Source organism: Opisthocomus hoazin, chromosome 3 (genome assembly GCF_030867145.1).
Source record: "Opisthocomus hoazin isolate bOpiHoa1 chromosome 3, bOpiHoa1.hap1, whole genome shotgun sequence".
Taxonomy (NCBI): Eukaryota; Metazoa; Chordata; class Aves; order Opisthocomiformes; family Opisthocomidae; genus Opisthocomus; species Opisthocomus hoazin.
Window position 1 is genome coordinate 38884299 of NC_134416.1, and position 26283 is coordinate 38910581.

General features: G+C 38.1%; 1 protein-coding gene across 6 annotated transcripts in view; it reads left to right on the plus strand.

Annotated features, from left to right (window-relative positions):
• The window catches only part of EYA1 (EYA transcriptional coactivator and phosphatase 1), a 92853-nt gene that overhangs the window by 43036 nt on the left and 23534 nt on the right, over positions 1-26283 (plus strand). For all 6 annotated transcript variants that reach the window (XM_075415247.1, XM_075415246.1, XM_075415250.1 and 3 more), the window contains 3 exons: positions 4025-4167; positions 5304-5387; positions 11417-11506. In XM_075415247.1, coding sequence (XP_075271362.1) covers positions 4025-4167; positions 5304-5387; positions 11417-11506 — 317 coding nt within the window. The remainder of the gene's footprint in view (positions 1-4024; positions 4168-5303; positions 5388-11416; positions 11507-26283) is intronic.

The following is a 26283-nucleotide window of genomic DNA, read 5'->3' on the forward strand; positions in this document are numbered from 1 at the left end:
TTTCTCCTGCACTTCCTCGTGTTTGGGATGCTCAAGAACAGGATAAAATTTAATTCAGTGCTTTAGAAACATAATCATTTCCTTTGGTTAATACTAAAATACGTCTAGTACTATGAAGTCAGCTGAGGCTGAACAAATTAACCTCTTCCTATCAATGAGGGTGGAGTGATGGGTATACTGATAACATGTTTTGTGGCTGTACAGCTTGACTTCAGCAAGGGTTTTGCTGCCCTGGCAGTTAAATCTTTTCACTTAACAGTCTTATAAGCAAAGTAGGCTAAGGCAGCGTAGCAGAAACTACAGCAGAATGATACAAAGCTGTTTAGGAAACCGTGTCCAGAGAGATGTCAGAGAGAGCTTGCTGTTAAAATAGAAGGATGGCTACATCAGCATTCCTCAGTGTCTGCCTTGGGCCTAGCACCAGACTGCATTTTCATTAATCATTTAGATGACGGAACAGAATGTGTTTGCCTATTAAATATGTAGATGACACCATGCTGAGAGGGGCTGCGAGTTCTTTGGAGACAGGATGAGAACTCAAAAAATGGAGATGTGATCTGAATAGGAGCAGGTGTGAGGTATACATTTAGGCAGGAATGATGAACTGCACAAATGTGGGATGGGGAATGTTGGCAGCTCCTTCCAGGCTCTACCTTTCCCTGTGGACCGCTCTCAGTACTCCCAATATTAGTGGCACACTGAGTACCCTCAGCCGCTGTTGTTTTTCTTGCTCCAGAATTTGTCAGGGCTTGGGCTTGTCGAGGCTCAGGGCTCAGCTGGGCACTGGATTCTTTAATTGGGTTTCCTTATGAGGACCTGAGAGCGACCATTGGACAGTGAGCTGGCAACTCAGCCATGCACATGGAGGCTGCCCTGTCAAACAGCTGTAATCCAAAGAGTACATGCTGTGGTTTCCCTTTACATACATGGAAGATGTCTCATGCCTACAATGTCACGTTTCCCCCATTACTGCCATCTGTCACACTGGTCATAACTGAGCGGTCTCCTGACTAGGCTCAGAAGCTCCAGGTACTGGCAATGCTGTGCATTCAGTTCATGTGCAATGTTTGGCCAGGTCTTTGAGAAACAACCTGTTAAATGTCGCTTCTTGCTCGGAAGATGATCTAGGCATCCTGAAACTAACGTTTATTGAAAATATTGCAGAAAATCCAATGTCTCCTGCCAGTGATATCCAGGGGAGAGTGGCCTGCAGGACACGGGAAGGAAAGCTTTGCTTGACTTTGCTTTGGATTACTGTGGCGGATTTGGAGACTATGGAGAGTGATAATCAAAATGTAGAAAAGAGGGTTGTCAGGGAAGAGTTAACCTAGCAACAAAGGGGATCTGAGAACAGTCATGCAAATACAGTGAAGGGAATAGTTTTTTTTCCCCCGCTTTTGCAGACTGAATTAATATTGCTGTAATGAATGCTGAAGTTGTATGTTCCGTTTCTGATGGCACGGCTGTTAAAGCAGCAGAGTATATTTCCTGGTGAGATCCGTAAGAGCAAGACAGACAGATCTCTCCTGGGAATGATGCAGGTACAGTGGTCCCAAGAAGGGTGGACCAAGGTGTGCCCAGCCAAACTGGGGTCCCAACGTAGGGCTGGGAGTCCTGCTGTCAGCGAGGGTCTGGCCCACCCAGACAGGTGACTGGCATCTGTGAAGGGGAGATGGCAATGCGCCTCCAGCCAAACTTGCAGCCCTCTGTTTGAGATTTTGAACACAGTACACTTAAACGAAGCTCTTTGCAAAAAAGGAAGGCTGGATGGCTCTTACAAATAGATTTTCTTCCCTGACCTCAATGCACTCTGCTGCTCTGCGTGCTCGCTCTTTTAGGTTTGCATGGTTTTATTTTATACTTTTTGCATGCTATCTGTTCCCTGTTTTATTTAGTATTAGTATAACTACCCCAAGTTTAATTCTTAACATTTTTAGGCACATCACGTCTGTGAGGACAATTTTAAAAATCTGGGATCTAAAGCCAAGCTCCTAAGAATATCATCAGAGACCAAAAGCAACCCTAACTTAAATTAGTCAATAGAAAATGCAATTTTTCATTACATCTGAATTTTATAGCATATATTTAGAACATCTTTGGCCAATATGCCCGTTGAAGAAATTCTGGTCTGTTTATTTTAGTGGGTTATAATTTATTTCAAGGCTTTAGTGCATTGTTTTCTTTCTTTTCTTTTTATTTCTTATTAGGGACTTTAATGATAAAAAGAATGTATAGCAGATAAACTTATTTAAGTTTAAAATTTGTACTAGTTGACTTATGATTTCCTATTTATTTTTAAGTACAGTAGGTGAAGAGTTCAAATAGTTTAAATAAATATTCTGAAGTGTACATTGCCATAGGAAAAAATACATATTGTTGGAATGTACATGATCTTCAACATTTAAAACTCTGTCTTTGGTTATGTAGACTGATGTGGCTGGGTGATTTTTGTTGTTTGGCACACACAGAATCACTCTTTAGGTACTGGTCAATTCTCTTTTGAAGATTCTTTGTTTTACCTTGAATTACATCTTTACCTTTTTATTCTCCTTTGTTTAATGTAGCCTGAGATACTTAGGTAAAAGTATAATGTGAAATACGTAATATATACTAATTGCCATTAAGTGTAGATTTGAAGGCTGAACATGAGAATTTCAAGACGTTTTCCTTTCATTCAGCACATGCAACCGTTATGAGTAATTGTGAATATGTGGTGCTACACAGATGTCCAGAGTCTCCTCCTTAATCTAACCTTTCACCTCAACAGGATGTTTGTTTAGGAGAAAGAATCACTGGTGTGAGAAGTATACCTGTCTGTTCAAACCGGAATGCCATGGTCTAGGCTGATTAAAAAGAAAATTAATATTGAGACACATATCCACATCTACTGAACTCTGAAGAGTAGTTAATGTTAACAGAGAGTGAAATGGATAAATATATCATATGCTGAAAATTGCAGCTGCGTTCAGAAAAATAGGGGGTTTTAGGAAAAAAAATTAATGATAACCTTCAAAATAAAAGTCTTTTCTCTGTAAACTTAAGACTGTGAAAGGAAGCCTTGAAAAGAGATTTAAAAATGTGTTGTTGCATTTCTGAGGAGTATGGTACTTCTTGTTAAATGAGTTAGGAAGGATAATATATGCTGGGTGCCTGCTTTGTTAATGTTCAAGCACTTCACTGTTACTGAGTCTATGGATGTTAAGAACAGCAAAGCATCTTCCAACTAATATATTTTCAGGAAAACTTTGTTGTTCTTACACACATAAATCATCATTCTTTTTTACCTGTTCAACAACAGTAAATATTTTTGTAAATAAATTTTGCTGAAGCATAAAAATTAGCGTACAATAACTGTTTATAAAAAATTGTGTCCTGTCTTGAAGGTACTCATTGGACAAGTTCAATGTTCAGTAGGCATTTGAAGAATACTATAAATTTCATCTTCATAGTTGATGCATATTTAAAACTTACTAATTGAAGTTACTTTGGGAAAATAAGGACTATGTTTTATGCCATATTCAGAACGAATTCTGTTCATCTGGCTCAAATGCAGTGATCTAAAAGTGTCTGCAAGCAGGCAATTTGGAAAAGTTTTCAATTTCTGTTTGTTTTTTTTTTTTTCACACCAGGATGTTTTTTTCTTACCAGACACCATAATGGCTATCTTAAAACATGTTTGCAAACTTGTAATTAAATCAATGTGCCTTATAAAAAGCTGGCATCCCTTAAAATTGTTCATTTAGATTTTAATCTTGTCTATGAAGTGGTACGATCTTCTCTATGATTTGAAGGAATGAAGATTTTTTTTAGTTCTTTTCTATTTGTTTACTGAAACAATTTATCTTTGTTTTACATATAACTTGAACTTGATTGAATTAATTTATGTATCATTATAGCCATTTATCATAGATTTAGTTAGGACTCTCTAGTGAACATCCTAGTTTTAGTGTCATGTGTAAAAAGCAAGTAAGTTGAATGTTTTAAAGTTTAAACTGAAGGTAAAAATGTCATTTCTTTACTACAGCAGAATACAGTACAATCCACAGTCCATCAACACCCATTAAAGATTCAGATTCTGATAGATTGCGTCGTAGTTCAGATGGAAAGTCACGTGGACGTGGCAGAAGAAACAATAATCCTTCACCACCACCTGACTCTGATCTAGAGGTACATCGTATTAGATATCTTTGACCTGTTACGGACTCTATTTTTGTCATTATTTTGCACACAGAGTTACTGTTTACACATCAGAAATTAAGTAGCATTGGAGCTCCCTTATGGCTTTTTTAACAGTATTTTTGTAGAAGATAGAGTTTTTCTTCTAAACAACCTTCTTCATGAAGAACACCTACTTTATCTGAAAAATACTGGGGGTTTCTTTCTCCCTTTGATTAAAAAAAAGGAAAAAAAAAAAAAGAAAGAGCAAGCTTGTCCCAAGTCAAAGAAAGGTTTGCATTTGGACAGGAGACACCTCTAGCACAGTAGTGGTTTTTGTTCTCTCATGCTATGCTCACATTCCTCCCAGTGGTCCATGCTTTACGCTGAGAACGCATCTCCAGTGACACACCACAGCTGTGAGTGTCCACACTGCATTACTTTTGCTTTCCAAAAGCTTAGCCCATTTGTCATCATGGGAAATACAGTCTCACCAGGATTTAAAATACTTGTATTTGAACACTTTATTTTTCATTAAAATATCATTTTGTGTGTGGTCAGAGGATGTAATTTAAAACACATATTTTCCATTGGCTGTAAGTGAAAGAATTATTTACTGATGCCATAAATTCTTATACATGCATCATCTAAGTTCATTATTTACATTTGTCAGGTGCCTAAAATGAACATAGATTAAGGGGGTTTAAGTGCTTAGCAGCAATTTGCTTCGTTTTAGAGGTAATTTTCAAGAGCAGTTATATGAACTTTGTTTAGTAAGACTTGCAGAAATACAGATTTAATTTTCAGAGGCTTCTCTTCATTTATTTCAGTTTCTATCTCACATCTGGCTTTAAAAAAATGCATTGTACAATCTCATTTTCTGTGCGTATTTGACAATAGCTATAATTCTCTTCTAATAGAATAATTTGATATAATAGCAGTTGTAGTAAAAAGCTAACAGATTGTATTACCCTATTCTGGAAAAAACTTGTTAGTTCTGAAAATAAATGGCAAGGAAACTATGGTTTTAATATATAACCATTTCAATACAATTTTCTTATTTGTGCGCTTACTGATTCAAATTTTAACTTTCCATTTCAAGTATCAGCTTCACAGAGGAACACATTGATTTGATTCTCTTTTTACAGAGAGTATTCATTTGGGATTTGGATGAGACAATCATCATTTTCCATTCCTTGCTTACAGGGTCCTATGCCAACAGATATGGAAGGGTAAGTATCAAGACACTGATGGAAATTTTCAGTAATGTTTGGGTTTTTTTATGGTTGATACACAAGGAAGACCAGAACATTAGTTGATTTTCTAGGGGCAACTGGTAAAGTAAAGAGTAAAGCTGTTTCACATGTCCATTTTTTGCACTTACTCAGCTCTTATATTCAGTAAATAATTAAATAGCGTTGGGAGTAATACTTTGACCACTTGAGGTTTGGTTTGTAGGTACAGAGTGTCTGTACCTGTTGATATCATCAAAATTTGCAAAGGTTTACCTTCCCTCAGAGAGTGAAGAACTTCCAGGAGTGACTGCTAAAATAAGATTTTAGTTCTGAGCAATTGGCAGTGGACTGTGCTCTGTGTTGAGAAGGCAAGAGGAAGACTGCTTTTGGATACAGACAGATTAGTCTAAAATTTTTTACCTTAACTTTTTTTAATCTACATATTGACTGATGTTTTTGAAAATCTGCTTATGAGTCAAATCTTTCTATTATGCAGTCTATAAATCATAACAGAACTGATGAATATGTCTACAGACTGTGCGTTTCCCTGGTAATTCTCGAAAGAGGAGCACAGTCCTGGGTGAATAAGAACAGTTTATGAATGGAATGTCCTTGTAAGACCAAACCTTGTTTTTCCAGGATTGTATTTGAAAGCTAATGTCTCAGTTGTGCTAAGATCTGTTATGCCATTTCATGTTCACCTCATGGAAAGTATAACTAAAATGTGATTTTCTGGTAACCTTAAAATTTCTACATACAAAGAACAACCAGATAGTTTTGTCTGGCTTCATGTAATCACTGTCTCTTCTTGTAAAGCTTGTATTTATCACTAACACTTTTTACCCTACACCCAGTTGAGTGAAGGGCAAAGCTACTACTGATTCAGTCCATGCCTGGGTCAGGTTCTGAATTCCTCCTAATAGCTTTCTGCATTATAAAAATCTAAAGCAGTACTGCTGTGCAACTTTTCCTGCTTGTTCAGGTGTGCGGTGTATTTTCAGAAGTGTTTGCCATAATAGCAGCTAGCCTGTTTGAGGAATATAGTTAATTTTTTTCATTATGTGTCAGAAAAGCAAGTTAATGCAGCCACCTTGGTTTCCTAGGTGTTATTAGTTGCTATGTAGGTAGGAAAAAGACACTAGAACTTTGAATGTTGCAACAATTATTGTATGGATGCATACAGACAACAGCTTTATAGAGTCTTAAACATTTACCAAAAGTTATTGTACATTTCTCAGACCAAAATCAGCTTTTGCATGGCACCCTAAAATCACCAAGTCCATGACAGTTCAGTTCAGAATGGGGAGAACAAATCCCAGTGCTCACAAAAACACTCAGTGCCGACGGAATCTTACCACTTGCTTTTGGGCAGCAGAGTAGCCCTGGAAAAGCCTAATTAGTCATTGCCGTAGAAGTACTTGTGCGAGCATATTTTTTCCATTTGTTACTAATTCCCTATTGTGGTTTCATTAAGTGGGGCCTGAACATAATCACCTTTGTTGCTGCATACTTGAGGTTGAGGGAAGTGGCTAGTATTCAGCTGCAAAGAGATGTAGATACATATGCTGCAAGGAGGTGGGTGACTCCTGACTGCAGCTCCATCACTGTTGGCACTGTTTACTTGAGATGTGGCTTTCGCCTGGCTGGCTCTGATTGCATGGCGTGTGGCAGAATGCTTCTGCGTTGCTAAATGACAACCGACCATTGATGTTAAGAGGGATGATGGCATTAGGGCTTACGCTGGGGATAAATATGAGATCTTTTTGGCGAGGGGTAGCAACATGCATGGCCTTGGGTCTCAGATGCAGTCATGAAAGTGTGCCATTCTTGCTTTGTTTCCTTCAAATTTCGTTCATATCACAGTTTCTCTTGGCTTATTCACAGCTTCAGACCACAGTTAGTAATTTCCATAGACATTAGAGGAAGTCAGTGTCAAATCTTCAAAGCAAACATGCTAAAACATATATCTGTCATATGAGAATTTTCAGGTTTATTTGCAACAATGGGAGGTGCACATTTGTTTAAAGAGTGTTTCCTAATGATTTCTGGCCTTTAAAATCAGAAATCCAGATCATAGGTCAATCTGAAAAAAAAAAAAAGTATCAAGGGGAATCTTTGTTCTTTTCACTTGTATTCTACTTTTTGAACAATCTGACATCACATTCTATATATTTATGAACTGTGGTGAGGGTTAGAAATGCCCTTTTAAAAATTAAATCTAAGCTGCTCACATAATCATTAAACCACAAAAGCTGGATCTTCAAACAAACAAATATATCCTAATTAAATAATAGGGGATTTGGCAACTTGGCATTCAGCTCTTTTCATAATGCCTGAGTGAGTTTCATGGTGAATGACTATGAATGATGAACAGCCCCGCTGCTGAGGGGGTTGATTTTCTCTTCCTTATTCTCCACCTTGTTCCTCATAACTTCTTGCTTGTGCCGCTCTTTTCTGTATATTCTTGCTTTCTCGTCTGTTTTTATCACGTGCTCTCCTTTTGCTGCTGTTGCGCTCTCCTTTCTCCCCGCTTTTGTCCTTCAGCTTTGTTGGAACAAAATAGTACCCTTTTTTTTTTTTAGCAGTTTGTGCAGCCATGATGTAAGCTGTTACAGTTTTGTTGAAGGGTGGTTTGAATTTTATGGATTTCATGGAAATGTATGAAACTAGTATAGGAATATGATTTGTACTTCCAGAAGAAAAGACAAAGAAAGAAAACGAAAGAAAACATTTCCATTTGCTTCTGGATTTTTTTTTTAGTATGTACAGAGAGAGATCTATTGATCAAATATCAAGTTATTGGTTACTTTAATTGACATTAAGGCTTCTTACACCTCAAAACTTCTGTTTTTGAGCCAGATTTCAAGTGATTAAGTTTTGGAATTTGGAAAAGTTGGAGCCTTTCTTTAGTATCTTGGAGCAGGTGGAGATACCTCTCATTATTGGCGCTAGAATACTGTGGTCTTTATGTACATTTCCATTCTCTGTGAAAGCATTTATATTCAGAGGCTTTTAAGGAATTTTCCTTTAAATTATAAGCTATTTTAATGTGGTTTAATATATTTTAGAGATTGAGAAAAACAAAGCCTGGTTTCACTTAACCCTTCATTTGTGACCTGTAGGCTTAAGTGGAAAATAAGCCTTGTACCCAAAGTGAACTTTCCTGTTTTTCAGCTTCTTGTTTCTCCACAAAACAAAGAAATCAAGTGGGCAGAATTTAGAAATGACATACAGACAATGTTTTGGCTCCAATACCAGTATTCAAAACAAGAGGCCTGCTTAAGCAGTTTGACATTGGTATTTCTTTTCTTTAGCTAAACTGTACCTCCCTCAGAGATTTGTACCTGATTTTGACCATACCTGAAAAGACACTCCACCTGAACCTGCAAATCCCAATCGACGAGAAGAGATTGTTAGCTTTCCTCCTCATTGTGTGACACCTCACAATAATTAGTTAGCAATTAGTGGCTTAAAATTGCAAAAGAAGGCTCGGTAGGGGATTATTTTTTTTTCGAACCTTATTCTAGCCTTGTCTTTTTTCAAAGTTTTCAGCCCCCACTGTAAAGTCTGGCATCAGAGTTTAATCTGCTGCAGTGCCTTAAACCAAGACTCTTTGTTTTTTTTACTAGAGCAGTTGCAAGATTGTGACTACACAGATATTTAAAACCCTAATGCAGATAAGGCTTTTGCTTCTGTTAAATATGTGGGTATCCAGAGCTGTAGCTTAACGCAGTTTTTATGCTAAGTGGAACTTTCTGTGGAAAAAGATTGTGTTTAATCAAGGAATTAAGGTTTCTTGGAAAAGCATCCTGGTTTGCTTCTTCTCTTAGCTTTTATGGTATTTAATCTGACATTTTCAGTAGGTGCCAATGATTTTCTTATTTGTTTTTCTCCTAACTAAATTAACCTAATAAATGGTATTATTTTAGTATTACTATAGAGAAATCCCCCTTCTGTTTTGTCTGCCACTTAAAAGTACCTTGGAGTGAAATGGTTCACAGAAAGCTTTACAAAAAGGCATTTTTTCAGACTCAGAAGTGTGATAAAAAGTTAATAACAATGTTTAATTTAAGTCATGCGTACATTGAAACTTAAAATGTATATTCATAGCCATTTGTTTAAAATTAATCGTATGGGTTCATAAGCAATATCATGCTCTGTCTGCCCATTTATTCTGCTTTTCAAAATGGTGTTCCTGTTTATGGATGGAAATTCAGAATGCAATTAGTTCTACACTGTTATGTTAGCAATTGATAATGAAGATGTAGTTAGTGATCTTAATTTGCATGTTAGACCCTTAGTCCATCCAACTTCTCTTAATAACTGGAGCAGACACTTCAGTGGGGTGACTTCTGGTAGTGCTCAGGCACAACAGAAATCCTTATCTGGTTTAAAAAAAAAAGGCTGATGAGCTACGAAGGATGGTGGGGTGGTAACTGGGCACAAAGATAAGCAGGAATGTAAGAGGGAAAAGTAGCCTCGGGCATAGCTAGAGAGAAAATATCACCTGCTTTCCACCTCACGTGCCTACAAAAGTAAAAAAACGGAAGGCGTAGGTCTACAAATAGAGCAATATTAAAACAGAGGGACAGAATACTTTTGTTCATGTTTTAAAGTCTTTCCATTTGAATTAAGAAGCCAAACATTCTTTTTTTTGGCGGTGCCAGTTTAAATAGAAGGCTTATTTTCAAGGGCAAAGTTCATCAAGATAGCGTGATGCAATTTTTCTTTCCCATTTATAAGGGCTATTTTTTTTTAATACTAGAAAACTTATTTACTCTTCATGTATGTGAGTTCAAGAATAGATGTTTTGTCTGTTCTGTGTAGCTTTGTTTCTCAGTGCTTCTTTCCAAAATTCTTTTTTGGGTTAGTTTTGCTTGTGTTCTGGCATTTGCAGAAGGCAAACAGGCTGCCAGATCACCATTCTTTTCCAACTTGTCGCTACTGACACATTTTGCCTTTTAACCAGTAGTTACAGAAAAATGTTTGAAAGTTCAGAGATCATGCTGAAACACCTATTAATTTGATTGAGAGGTGGGAAAAGAAACTAGGGGCTGCATCTCTTGGTTTTTAACTTGGAGTTGTCATCAGGTTTAGAATATTAACTTATTTTAAGTAAAATATGGGTTGTCACTTCTGCAGTTCTATTTAAAATATAATTCCTAACAAACTAACATTGTTAACAGAGGGTGTCATGAGATAATATAACATGTTTTTTCAAACTCATGCTTCTGTGCACTTGGATGTAGTTGGCATTATAAATGAGAAACTCTATATCAAATGTATATACTAGGCTTTCTTTTCAATTTTTCAGATTGAAAATACATAAAACACAAAAAAAATCAAAACAAGACAAACATCTGTAATGCATTTGGTAACCACAATGCTGAACATGCTTTTTGAGTTTATTAGCTCAGTAAGGAATAAGTTGTTATGGTAATTTCTGTAGAGAACTTAAAGTGTGTTATGTATTAATAACAAACAATAGATTTGTTCACTCTGCATGGGTGGGCTAAACTGAAAGCGTAATTAAAGTATGGTTTTGTGGAGAATCAAGCAGTGGTTTTAAATATAATTGCCATTTGCAAATAAAATATTAATGGTGCTTTGCTTTAAAGTTGCTAGGTATTCCCAAAGGACCAAATCCTTTCACCTGTGACCAGTGAGAATTTATTTTGAGTAACAATAGCATTATCGTGCCCCTGGTTGATCATAAAACTTGTAAACAGTGGTAAAATCTGGAGAAGTTTTAGGTGAAATGGATTTGCCCTTTCTGCATGGAGGGCAGAGAGCCCATGCCAGGGATGCACGAGGGTGACCACAGAGGTCCCGCTGCAGAATCACAGTGTCAGTCGAGTTAAAGTTATAGTACAGGATTAGAGGGTTACTGAAGTTAAAATGAAAAAGCAGATGTTGCATTTAATACGTCAAATAATCTCTCTTGAAAAGCAGTTCCTCCAGTTTGTATTCTGCTATGTATGTTAGGCACGGTATTGATAGTGTACTCGCTTAATTTCCTCTTTAAGGATCCACCCACTTCTGTGTCTCTCGGACTCCGAATGGAAGAGATGATTTTCAATTTGGCGGACACGCATCTATTCTTTAATGATTTAGAAGTAAGTGCTCATTCTTTTAAAGCACATAGAGGTGTTTTAGTATCTGTCTCTTTTTATGTGTTGTTAGATGGTTTGACAATTATTTTGGTTTCGCAGTTTTAATATGGAAACGTTTAGAAAATATCTGTGTCATTTAGTCATTAGGATATATATTAATATCTACACTAAATTTCTGCACTGGCATTCAAAGGTTCCAGTAGTTTAAATGGTATAGTTTTGTCCTCACTGACCTCAGTATTTATGACCGCAGCAGACAAATTCTAGAAGTGGATACACCAGCAGCGTCTATAAACATTAGAATTCAGTAGTCTGCACAGGCCATTAAATATTGAGCTTCAGCTTCTATAAACAGTTAATGGCTGGGTGCAGATTTCTCACTTACGTCCCACTGTGGGCAAGTACTACCTTAAACCTGAGGGAAACGATGTTGTATGCGCTGTCCGTCTCAGTGGGCTGTTACTGGGGGTCTTCTGCCTTCCCCGGCGGCAGGTATGATGTGTTACACGCTAGGGTTTCTCTGCCTCTGCCCTGCGGCGTGCGGCGAGGAGCTGGTGTCGGTGTGCCAAGGGCTTTTTCAGCCTACGTGGGCTATGGCTTGGCGACGCTTGTGAGATCATTCTAAAACTAACCGAACTGCTGAAAGGGACTGTCACCATAATGCCTGGCTGTTTCATCTTAAAAGGGAAAAAAGCCACTTCTGATCATATTTTAATAACACGAAAACATGAAAACAGTCAAATCTCTTTCCCGTCATAATGAAGACAGCTGTTTATTTAAAATCCAACTGTTAAGCAAGCTTGTGGTGGGGCTGCCAACACACATTAATCATCAAGTTGTTGTTTTGCTAGATTTTAGAATAGTGTGTTATTCCAGACAGGCAAAAGAATCTAAAAGATTCAAATGCAACTTTTGCTGATCAAAGTTAATTGGCAGCAATTGGCCTTTAAATATTTCCTGATGTTTCCCTTTTCAAAATCAAGCAACATACACCTTATTTAATAGATGAGCCAAAATCATTTGAAAAATGCCAGTGTGTGATAGACCTCAAATGTGGTTTGTCCAACATCTGTCCTATATTTTGATTTCTTTTCATCTAAAAAGAAACCACTCGCAGATGATTTGGCATCTTAGAATGTAATGAAATTATTTAAATGTGCTTTATTTTTTCTTCCATTCCTTAGTGAAGTATTTCTTTTTTATACTTACAATAAAATAGATGATTTCTTTAAATTTTAAAGTAGTGTTTTCTTTCATTAAGGTAGCTATATGTAAAGATATGAGCGTTTTGGATATAAGAAGAACCATTAGTGACTTGCATGTATAGGACTGATTTTTCGGATTTGTAGAAAAGTATAACAACGCTAGTTATTTTCCAAATCTGTTTCTGATTTCTGGTTATATTTCATTTTATCCAGAGCAGAAAGAGAAAGTACTGCTGTATCTTACCAGCATATTCAGTAAAGTTCAGTGTATTTTCATTTGCTGTGCATAGCAAGTAGGCTTGTAACTACTTCTTCATACACAATTGTCAGCATCACTGACTTTAATGGAAGTTTATCAGCCGCATCTTAGGGATAGTAGATTATCTTCTGCTAATTGGCATTTTACAGCATAGCAGTTTATTCACTGAAGAACTTTGAAGTTGTGTATGAGAAAAATACTGGTCCAGGTGGTTTGTGGAAGTGGAGGAGCTCACTGGATGAGCGTGGTTCTTTGTATTTCCCCCCAAGCCAGTTTATCTTAAGTCTCCAAACACAAGTGTAATAATCTGTGTCCATACCCTAGTCTGTCTTCTTCATACACAGAGGAACTTAGAAGTGGGCAGTTGTGTTCATGCCCTTGTACATGAGCTCTAAGTCATTATTTCTGAGGAATATGAGCTCCGATCTGAAAGATCATGCCCTGCCCAAGGGAGTGAAGAGCGTGTCCAGCGTGCAGAGGAGTGGGTTTGTGCTTGTGGATTGCCGTAGGGAAGTCTTCAGTGAAGTACACAGGGAGGGGGCATAAGAGAGCCTGTACTTTGTGGGAAGCAGCACATGAGGTCTAGACCTGGCCACAGTTCACTAGAAATGTCAGGGTTTTTGAAACGTGTTGCAGACACCTGGTGCTATTGAAGGAATGTGTCCTCCTGGAGCCACAGTTTGTCATCCTTGTGAGCGTCACTGTTGTTAGCAGAGTCTGCCTGGTTCCCAAGGCGTGCAACCTCAGGACAGATGTCTCGCATCCATCTCCGCAACTCAAAGTCCTTGCTGGGTGATTTTGAAGTTCAGGCTGCCTTACAGCTTGACAGGCTTCCATGAAATCTGCGGGCAATTTGGCTTGGCTGTGCCTCAGGCTTAAAGCATCTATTCTTGCTGATGAAGGACTGAATCTCGAAGATCTAGTGGTGACCCTGCTCAGGCCTAAGCTTTCCAATTCATGTGCACAAGCATCTGGGCTGTTAGGAGCTGAGAAGTTTGTAGGCAGCATTGCCAGCGAACTGGAGAGCTTGGGCATTCTTGCCCAGAAACAGCATGAAGACAGGCAACGCTGGATTTGGAACACATCTAACCCACAGTGTAGACACATCTTTAGGTCTAGGCGTAATTCAAAGTGGGAACGTGAAAGCTGATGCTCTCCGGCTCACCCAGGCTCAGGGGGAACCCTTCCTGGCATATAGAGAGGCTGGGTTTACGGGCAGACAATCATCTGTCATAACTTTGGCCTATGATGCACATTTTTCCAGATACCACAAGTCAATGTTTTTTAATAAAAATCTTCTTTTGATCTGACGCGTTCCAGAAAGCTCTAATCAGAACAGCTCTCTTGTTATCCAAGTTAAGGGGAAAGTATTTTGTCTTCTTATAAGCTGCTGAAGACCGATTTAACATTTTTGAATGCAAAGGGCAGAGTTGCAGCAGTGATCTCTGAAGCACTGCTTGATTTGTGTATGACCTAAGTAGCTTTTCAAAGCTCAACCTAGAAATTTACGTAATGTTATTAGGTTCAATTCTAAACTTCAGAAGTCATTTTTTAGTCTGTATAAAGTGAATCAATGCCAATGTGTATCATAGCAAACTAGTTTATCCATCCTGATTTAGTAGGGTATACAGCCAGGGAAATGAATCATCCCATTTCCTATATGTTGCTCTTTATGTAATAATAACAACGGTATTTGTAATTGGCATTTTTCAAACACAATGAAAAAATTCAGTCAGATCTCACCATCTGTCTCTTAAGTCAATATTCTGTTTATGAATGGCTGAACTACAGTTAGATTAACAGTTAGCTACCGCACCCTCAGTTTGTACTAGTTCTTAGTTTATTGCCATGAGAAAAAGTAAGAGGTGAATGATTTCCTTCACTTTGCATAGATTTATTTGGAGTAATTAATTCATAGCAAATAATTTCAGATCTTGAAGGAACATTTTTTAAACAGCATGTTAAAGGGGTATGACAAGTTTTTCAACATACTGAAAGAAAGATATTAATGTTTGCTAATGTATAATTTGATCTAAGTACCATCATAAACAGTGTTTTCTTGCGTTAATAGTAATTTCATAATGAAATTATGAAAGTATGCTAGGCGAAGCAGTAGAAAATAGTGCAGTGTTTGGATTCCGAAATCTTCGTTTGGGATTCAAAATAGGAAGTTTAGGTTTTCAGTATTTAAAATTTTCATTTAAATATGTTGTACTCTGTTTTATAGTAGAATTTTAATTGCATGCAGGAGGAAGTAACTACATTGATCTACATTGATGCAGTGCTCTCAAGAGAACCAGAGTTATCAGAAGAGTGTGTGATTTTACATGCTGATTATGTTGTGATAGGAATAATAAGGTATAATATTTTAATGGAATATATGGAGCAATTACACATATTAGGTATTTTAGGACGTATGCTCCAGTGTTTTAGGGAAATTAACAACCTGATGGTAGGACTGAAATGTGACATCTATCTGTCTGCATCTTAATGATTGTATATATTTACATGTTTATACTGAGCCTCTTAAAAGATTAGTTTATTCATTTCTTTGGCATATCAAGTGCACATTACAGTTAGATGTGTTAAAGAAATAATCACTGGTAGCAAATGACTATGAACATCTTATTTTAAAAAGTTAGTTCAGTGCTTTGCAAACTGCATTCTATAATGGTACCATCTCATTAGATCTGTTTGTTCCTTTAGAGATATTTCCTGAAGCTGAAAATGTCACTTAAGAAGCCTTTTTTTTTAATCTTGCCTAACACTTTTTTATGAATAAGATACTTCTTTTTTGCACTGTGTTCAATTCTATTGAAGTAATTAAAATCAAATTAATTTGTAGTTTTATTTCACGATTATTATTTTTTTCCTTTAGACTTTTTTTTTCTGTTTGTTCATTTTAGGTTTTTGGTGTGGGCCTTTGTGGGACAGTTCAAAATAACATTATATATGTTATGATACTCTAAAAAAAATAATTTTGACACCTTTGGGAAACTCAGTAGTGCATAAAGGCACAATAATGGTGATTAGCATTCATTTTTCTGCCATCAGTGAGGGGTATATAACGCACACTCCTGGCTTCACCAGTCACCTTTGTTTGTGGAGTCTCTGTATGCAGAGTCCTGATGTGTGTATGGGAGTCCTGTATAATGAATGGCAGTATGGTAGGAGTTTTTCAGCTACGTTAGTTGATGTATTTCTCTTAATGATGAAAGATAAGGGAATGCTACCAGGTATTACTGTAAAGTGGTAACTTTGGTTCTTCAGGATAAAAACATAGAAATAGTTAGTTATATTCTAACAATTAGGAATGCTGACCTTGATTGATTTCTCCTCAGATTCTTACTTAAAATCCACCTGGATCTATATTAGTGTCTTCCTGATGAGAATTCAGAGCATAGTCTCTTCTGTGTGTCAAAAAGAGCTGCATAACTGCTTTATGATTACAAGTATGGTGCTACTTCAGATTAACGAACCTCTAAGGCACCTCATTAGCATATTGCCATGCACAGACCCCTCGAGTCGCATGCGGTTTCCACAGGACACGGCTCTGTGTGTAGCCGGGCTGGCCGGGGGCTGCTGGGCTCGCTGCCCACCCCCTGGCTACCGGGCACCGCCTCGGCCCCTCCGCCCTGCCCGGCTGCCACCCCCATGGTCGGCCGGGCCTCCGGCGCCCAGGAGCGGCACAACAGCAGCCGTCTGCATTGCTCCAGCTCTCCTGCCTCTACACTCTGTTAAATAAGAGTTAGACTAATACAGAAACATTTTACAAATCCTACACTTCACGCGTATGGGAACGCACCTGGCTCTCATGAAGCATCAAGATACTGGCTCACATAGATGTATCTGTTCACGTTTTAAAGCAAAGAATAAACAGCATTTACACCCTTTCACTCTCACGCTCTGCATTTGCCCTGTAAACCTCCTCCCTCCACCCATACAGCAATAAATCTCTCCAGGACTCTTACAAGTCTGTAACTGCTACCTTGGGTTTACTCAGATGTAGAAGTTGATAGGGAGAAATTAACTGCCAGGTATTTTTAATGAAAACTGCTTTTTGTGGGTTGTTTCCTGCATAAATTACTATGTGGATGTGCCTGCTTTCCTTGTTTGTAGCTCCCAGTCGTCGGACTATTGGTGTTTATCAACACTACTTCTCCCTCGTATTCCTTTGCAAGCTGAAGGCAGCACAGAGGGCAGCTTTTCTACTTGAAATGCAACTGGGGGTATCTGACACCCAGCAGTATGCAGAGCCCTTCTGTTCCCTAAAGAAATATAAAGGACTTCTAAGGTGCACGTTGCAGTGCAGGCTCTCGTGGCACAAAAGCAGATGGGGATAACTTCTCTACTAATGGAGGGCACTAAAGGGATTGCTCCGAGAAGAGGTGCTGCAGGGAGATCATAGTGAGAGCTCAGACCTAAGAATGGGAACAACAAAACCCCAGCACTGCAACTGCACAGGGTAAAACTTCTCCAACGTTAGTGCCGCTTTTGCCTTTGCCTTAAATTCTTACAGGTGAAACTAGGCTGCCTCCCTGCTGCTGGACACAAATGCACCGTATAAATCACTTCGAGGCCTCGAGGAGACCTTTTCTTCATGACAGGGACATATATTCTTCTTTTCATCAGCCTGAGAATTTTCTCCTTTGTAGGTCTCCGTAACACCGCAGGAAACTAAGTGACTTTCCTCCCAGGTCCTTCAGTGACTGTGCACACAGCTATGTCCCCAGCATACCACACAGTGCCCTGTAGGAATGCCTTTGAAGCAATGCAGCCATATGTTCTGTTTCTTTAATCTGAAGGAGAAAGGGAAACTATTTCCCCTCAGACCGTGATACTTTAATATGCCACAGACTCAGGCTGGTAACTTTTAGTACAGTAGCACTCAGAAGCATGATTTGGGATTGTGGGCATTATGATAATACACATTATTGAATAATAACATTCAGCAGACTTATTGTGTGCAGGTTACTGCGCATCTCAAAGAACCATGACCACTGTAGAGTAAAATGCTCCTCTTTCTGAAAGCATTTTAGCACATCTGGTCCTAGAGTCAAGTAATCTAATAAGTAAACTGCTTGGATGCAAGCCAGCCCTTAAGTGCAGGCTTTGAGCAAGCACCAGAGCAAGCTGGGAGAGCAGGTTGGCCACCGTTAGCAGTGTGGAAGTCCATCATTTATTCTCTCATGCCTTGTGGAAATGTTGTAGAGCCAGCTTTGGGCAGGCGTGACAGGTATGATCATGTCTAGGTTTAAACTTAGCTGAGTTGTGTGGAGGTCCAGTCAGTGATTGGAGTTGGGGGAGCTGCAGAGACGTAGCGAGGCAGACCAAGGAAGAGGAGAAGGAGGACGGTGAAAACGAGACCACCAGAGAGAAAAGCTTGCTCAGCATCTTTGCATGGAAAAAATCAGATCAGGATCATTTTGTGTCTGAAGCCATGCTCCAAGCTCTGAACGTTTACAGGGTAAGCCTTTGCTGGTATTATGTACTAATCAGTTGTTTTGTGCACGTGTTTTAAATACATATTTGAGTAGAATGAAGTGGCATGAGGTCCATTTTAGTGGTTGCCACTACTTTGTAATTCCCTACCGGTGCTTTGTACCCCTTTATGCCTTAGTCTCCTCGTCTACAGATGAGGATGATGGTGATAAGAATGATATCTACAGATACAAGAATGATAATTCTGACATAAAGTGCTCAAGAGAGAGAAGAGACAGCCAAGTCTGGTGATTGTAGTAGTTGTTAGTGTGTTCAGTTGTAGTTGGCTTTCTAACAATGGTTCAGCAAGGTCTCTTTAATGTCTTACTCCTTGGGAATGTCCTGGCATGAATGCTCTCTCTGCTGACACAATTAGAAAATGAGTGTATTCAAAGAACTTTTTTTATTAAAAAAAGGACAAAAAAAACAACTGCAAATAGTCATCCAAAAAAACTTCCCAGATTGCCATTGTACTTGTTTTTTTTCTTTTTTTTTTTTTTTTAGATGATTTGGGGTAAGTTGTAATTGTTCCAGTTTGAGCTATTCATGCATTTCAAGTAAACTCTGTTTTATAAAACCACAGGGAAGAAAAAAAAAAAAGAAAACAACATTTAGAGCAGGCGGCCATCGATCATCACTAATCATGGCAGTGTTTCAGGTGTCTGTGAGCTAGCTCCATGTAGTCTTGTAGTCTACTGTTTTGTACCTGGGCTTCTGTTTGGGATACCTAGATTTTGCCATGGTACAAATGAGCTAAAGAGGAGACAGGCAAGTTTTGTGAAGAAATACATTGACATGCAAATTGCCCAGTATAGTAAAGAGCATTTCATAGTATCATAGAATGGTTTGGGGTGGAAGAAACCTTAAATATTGTCTAGTCCAACTCACCTGCCATGGCAGAGACATGTTTCACTAGATCAGGTTGCTCGAAGCACCATTCAACCTGACTTTGAAGACTTCCAGTGATGGGGCATCCACAGTTTCTCTGGGCAACCTATTGCAGTGTCTCACTAACCTCATCATAAAGAATTTCCTCCTTCAGTCCAATCTAAACCTACCCTCTTTTAGTTTAAAACCATTCCCCCATACCCCTTGTCCTATTGCTACAGGCCTTGGTAAAAAGTCTCCCTCCGTCTTTCTTATAAGCCCCCTTTATATATTGCAAAGTCACAGTAAGGTGTCCCTGCAGCCTTCTCTTCTCCAGGCTGAACAACACCAACTCTCAGCCTTTCCTCACAGGAGAGGTGTTCCAGCCCTCTGATCATTTTCGTGGCCTTCTCTGGCCCCTCTCCAACAGCTCCATGTCTTTCCTGTGCTGAGGGCTCTGGAGCTGGACACAGGACTCCAGGTGGGGTCTCACCAGAGTGGAGCAGAGGGACAGAAGCACCTGCCTCGACCTGCTGGCCATGCTGCTTTTGATGCAGACTGGGGCACGGTTGGCCTTTTGGGCTGTGAGCACACATTGTCAGCTCATGTCCAATTTTTCACCCACCAGTACCCCCAAGTCCTTCTCTGCAGGGCTGCTCTCAATCCCTTCATCCCCCAGCTTGTACTGATACTGGTGATTGTCCCATCCCAGGTGCAGGACCCTGGCCTTGTTGAACCTCATGAGGTTCACATTGGCCCGCTCCTGAAGCTTGTCAAGGTCCCTCTGGATGGCATCCCATTTGTCAATGACATACATGCTAGTAAAAGAAGGTTTGTTATAGACAGCAAGCTCACTTTTAGTGGTGTTAAAGCCGTGTCGAAGATGGTACCCTAAAGTAATTTCTATCATATAACAAAACACATTTTGTTGATATAACTCTCCCAAATTACACATTCAAAGGTGTTCCTTGCAGTGACAGAATTCAAGTTCTTGTTCCCTTCTCAAGAAATAAAATAACAAATGCTGACATACTTTTCATGGTAACAATTGTACCTGCCCATTACAGCTAGGTTCTGCAGAGCCTGAAATACCAGATTTAAGGATCTGCCAGTTACAGGACATAGTGTTTGGAAGGGCAGTGGTAAGGTACCTGGAAGTCATTGTAATATCTGCATCAAAGCTGTATGGAGCCAGGGTCTGTTACTGGAATTACAGGTCTACCCCAGGTATAGCAGCTTTAATTGCAACAGGAATCTTAGTGTTGTGCTGCAGTGGCAGGCTCTGAAGGGTAACATAAAATTTGCTATATAATGAATGATGTGAGACAGTGCTTTGAAAATTCTCTTATAACCAATAGTGATACAATATAGTTATTCTAAAAGCCTGTCTAAGGCTTGATGGAAATGAAGAGATGCAAAACTGACTGTAAAAAATTTAACAGGCTGAGAAGTTTGCAGATTATTTTCATGCTTTTGCTGTCAATCAATTAGCAGATTTCAAAACACTGGCTTATGTTATATTGGTAACACATATAAACACCTGTCATTACTGGATTTTTACTTCTGAGGAGTTGCAAAATCCCCGATACGTGCTGCAGAGCTCTTCTGCCAATGCAGATTGTGCCCGAAGCACAGATGTGGTACACTGCTTGATGGTTCAGATCCAGAACCAGGTAATGACGTGATTCATCCTGAAGGCTCCTTAGTGCCTGAATTGTCATTTCAGATTTGAATAGGCTTTTTTTATTATTTAAATTATCCCAGAGGTCTGAAATAATAGAATAGAGATGCCAAATGAATGAGTAAATAGTTGATACTAATGGTAAAAATAGTTAATGTTGCTGTTGATTAATGTGCTGCTTTCCATTTATTCTTGCCTAGAGAGGCTTCTTTTTGGCTTTTAATATTTCACAGAGTGGATGTGAACAAAATGGTTTTTACATTTTCTTTAAATATTATGAATACCACTGAACAAAAGCCGATCTACTACTATAGATGTAAATACTGTAATTATGACTCATTCATAGCACATTCAAACGTTTTCTGAGTAATCCAGTATTAGTTTATAACCTAAAAATCTAAAAAGTTTCACAAATTCAAATAACATTCCTGAGCGGTAGATTTTGTGTTTTGGTCTCTGATTAAGCTGACGGATGTGTAAAATCTTGTACAGCCAGTCAAGTCCCTGGTGCAGCTGCAAGTGCTGAAGAGTGCAAGTTATTCCAGCTAAAATCAACATTAATTTACACTCAGATATCTTTCCCAGCCCACCCTTTCTGTTCACGTAATGCAGTTGTTAAGTGCTGATTCCACCACTTTGAGGCAAACCATTTTTTTACCTCAGTGGGCTCTTCCAATGTAAAACCCAGAAGATAAACTGAAGAAAACATAACAGTCACCTTTAAAAAAATTCTCTCCTTGTTGATTTGGGTACCACCTTAAACCACAAATCTCAGATTTGCGTTATTCATGTTGGTGTTTTAAGTGGTTTGGTCTCTGTAAATGATGTACCTTTTATTTTAGGAAGGCTAGGTGAAACTGTCATCCTGACACGCCATTTTGCAGGATGAGAGCACATTAGGCGATCCTCACAAAAGTACAAAGATTTGAAACCACAGCATAACCGTCTTAGCAGTAGGCATGATAGGTAGTTTCTATCAACCTCTTCAGCCTGGGTTTCATTTTAGCTTGGATTTACAGTGTTACTTACAAGTTTCCTGGTATCTTGAAGGCCATCGTGCAGTTTGTGCTGGTGTGGTTATGTGTGAGTGCTATGACTGTAATTTAAATTTTATGAAAATACACATACACATGTATTTTAAACAGACCTGTTTGTGCTGGAGCTTCTTGTAGAAATTATATTAAAATGTTGCTAGAGGGAAAAAAATTAAGAAGTGTCTTTCATTGATTTTCTTTTAAGAGCACGAAAGGAGTGCTTGAAGTTGGTTCCCAAAATGTTTGAGTTTCACAGTCTCGGGAGATTTCTACTGTTTCAGTGCGGTTACAATAAGGCCTCTATCTGAATTTCATCCAATTCAACGGTCTAATGAAACTTTAAATAAAAGGGGAGGGGATTATTCCCTTTACTCATTGCAGTATCACTTTTATTTTTCTGTGTTTTAAAGTAAGATTTGACTGCTGTTAATTGCATTTTTAAAATTTGTCTTTAGATATGGTCAAGAAGCTGGGTGATTCTGTAGTGGACTAAGGCTATCTTAATGTGTGCTGTTGAAGCACGAAGATTTAATGAGGATTTTAGAAAATGTAAATGGAAAGTTTAACAAAAGAAACAATGAGGTATTGAAGGAATGGAGTTGGCTTGGTTTTTTTACCCTTGTCCAGTCTGAACAGGGCAGTCCAGGCACTCTCTGGAAGTTACCTGCAGTACTGTGCAGCTGGGAGATGATAGGTCTTACGTGTTCATTGACAGCAGCGTACAGACTGCTGACGTGAGTGCTGAGCTCAGCTGATATATTATTGCCACAGGAAAGGTCAGCTATATCTAAGCAAATGATGCTTTCTGAACTGTAGAAAATAACTTCAGTCACTTGAAGGATCTCCTCTTTTGCTTCTGCGTATTTGTGTAACTTGCGTTGTGAATGTAAAGTAAGAATACACAGGGGAATAACTCCTTCCCTAACACTGGCAGGCAAGGGGAAGAGCCAATTGTAGCAGCAGTGTTAATTCAAGTAAGGGGTTTTCTAAGAATTTCTTCTGACTGAAAAGTTTAAAAATACAAGTAAAATATTCCAATTCATTTGTTGGAACAGAATGTGTATATTTTTCTTAAAGGTGTGTTTACAAATCCAGAACTCCAATTATGGCCTTGGTCAAATGAATAAAGCGTAAATCAAGCCATAATTACCTACAAATAAGAGCTGATGAACAGAACAAAAAAGACAGTGAAAACATACACCAACTTTTTTTGTTCCATCACTTTAATAAATTCAGACAGAAATTTGAATACAAGCAACCTCTGACTCCCAAACTGTCAAGAGGACTGACTAACAAAACTAACATCTCTTTCTTGAATCTAATCTCCACTAGTTTGGTGTTTAACAAACTAATGACCAACAGAAATATATTCCACAAAAAATCGTAAAGCAAACAGGTTTTTTTCTCATTGTTCCATTATACTGTAAATTCGTATATCTTTCCTTACCATAGGAAGGTAGGAAAAATAGAGAGAAAAGAAGTTTTATATGACTGTAAATTTTTAGTTTATAATCAAATCTATGCTAATGTAGTATTTCATGTATTGAGAAAGTCTATAATTTTAAATGCAACATTGTATATTAAGAAAAAAAACCAAATACGGCTTGATTGATTCCAATTCAGTCTTTTATTTTTAGTTAAAAAGAGAATTACTGTGAAAAAATAATTTTAAAAACTTGCCAACAACAAAAATGCCTTCACTAAAGCATTAAGTTAGCAGTGTGGTAATATAGCTTTTATGTATAAACTTCATATGGTCATGCAAAGAGTTAAGCTATGTGATTTCAGGATAAAAGGTTTCCTGAGTTGACTATTATTCCTATGGTCTGCCAACAACTTTGCAATAAATGGAATGATTTTTATGGGAATGTGGTTATTCACAGCAAGACTACAGTTGGTGTCAGTATGAAAAATTCTTCTTTAGTAGATTCTCTCAGCAGGGATAACAGATCTGAAAGAAAGGCAAAAAGTAGTTACAGAGAACTCTGTCTGGTGTTGGTGACAAATTATGTTTACAAAATAATGGGGTAACCCATTGAAAAAGAAGAAATCAGAACAACAATAAATCAGAGTCTTGCTCCTCTAAGTACTGCTGTTCCAAAACAAGTTACTTATGATTGTGTGTATCGTTTAATAGCTCCCATTTGTCTTGTCCGTAAAGCAAGTGAGACTTCAAGGCTTTCAGTTGCAGAGGTGTGAAAAAATTCTTCAGAAATCAGTAAAATTACTGCAGTGTTATGCCATTGTCCTTGAGATAACATAAAATGTTGTAGCTATGAATTAATGTAATTCAGGAAAAAGGAAAAAAAATTTCTCCTTTGATTAGATTTTAATATTATTTTATAATTCTTATATATATTTATAATTTTATTAGTTACAATTATATATTTATAAATGTTATTATTTCTTAGTATTACTTGTCTGTTTTTTAACTTCCTTATGTTTTTTGAAATAATATTATTAGAAGGAAAGTGTGATTGAGAATGCATTAATACATTAATGCACTTAATTGGTATTAACAATGACTTTGTTTAGATTTAGTTTGTGATAAGCTTTCAGAATGCTCAGTAAACCATTGATTAAGTCTGCAACACGGCTATTAGAGCTGGAATTACCTTCCATTTGAGATGAGGAGTAAAGTTACATAGAATTTAATGATTCTCCTGTAATCATGCAGCAGCTTTATGTGTTTTAATTGTTGACCGTTCATAAAGAAAACTCTTGGAGGATAGAGGGGTTTGTTACTGTTTTGGCTGGAATCTTTTTTTAAACCAATAGGTAGCAGCTGTTTGAGAGGTAAACACAGCAGCTTTGAGTGCTTCCTGCTCTTTGTTTCCCTCATGCGCAATTACCCCAGTTCTATTTAAAACATTTCATTTGCGAACTTGTCTCAGAGCATTGCAAGACCTCGGTGTAGCATTATGGCATGAAATTCGTTTGTTATCCTGGGATCACCAGTGATGTACCAGCAAGGAAGAAAATCGACGTAGCTGTGTCAATGTCAAGAAAAAGAAAAATTTGGCTGGTACAGGGCAACAGTGTTGTTGATAGGTGGAGGTTAACCTCTCCTGAGGTAAAGGGGTGGGTTTACTGACCCAAAAATAAATATTCGCTAAGATGATGCCAAAGAAAATCAATTTCTTAAAAACATTGCATTTCACATTCTGTCAAGCCAGAAAAATAGCACGTGCATTCTTTAATATTCTAAGAAATATTTCTTCACTAGAAATATTTAAAAATCAATCTGTGAAAGAAATACTTTTTGTTTGAAAATAGCTTTCAAAAGAGTGTGATAGTTAAAGATGCAACTGAAAGAAGAATCAACTCTTGGTGACTGTTGAATGTAATCATTCTTGTTGGTCATGAACATTTGTTGCTGGTAATACGAAAATTGAGAATATAACAGTCCAGCTTTTCATGAAGTGATGGGTTTTGCCAGATGACTTTCATTTAGCAACGAACAATGGACACAAGTTCACGTTCAGAGCACTAGGTCTGGTTCGACAGCTGTGAGAAATAGCTGTTTTCCTTGAGGCACCTGCCTGATTTTGACAGAGTTAGTCTGATTTGGCTGTGATTGGAGGATGGACCCTGGAAAGTCTTAGCGAACTTTTGGCCCTTTACTTCCCAACTGGTTAGCTGGATGTTGAATAAGAAACAACTGTAGGCACTTACTACAAAAACAGGTAGAAAGGACTGTAGAACATACTGAAAATAGATTTCTGTGGCATCAAATTAAAAAAAAAAATAAGCAATTACAGGAAAGGCAATCGAATAAGCCTTATTCCTGGTGAGATACAAGGGGTGGTTGCAGTGAGACGAAAACTTCAGACAGAGCTGGCTGAGTTATCTCTCTCCCACCCCCAAAAACTGTAAGGATGGCAGCTGAACTAATCCCTGGTCACCCAGAGTAGAGTCATCCAGGGCCTTACAGAAGAATATCTATTCAAAAATGCCTTTTCTCATTTGGCTGAAATAAGAGTGCACCTCCTTGTGACGTTTGTGATGTCTGTAATGGGAACCTCCCGAGCGGACTGTGACTAGGTATGCTTCATGAGGAGCACATGATTCAACGTCTGATGGTTCACTTTCAGCAACAGAGACTTCTGGGAAAGCCGAGTGCGATTATTCCAAAAGCTTCAGTAGAACTTCTATTTTTTTTTTTTACTGCACAACATTTATTTGTAAAGCTAATTTTGAAGGTAGTTTAAGTCCTATGAAGAGTAGAGGACTTCACTTTCTAATGAACCACA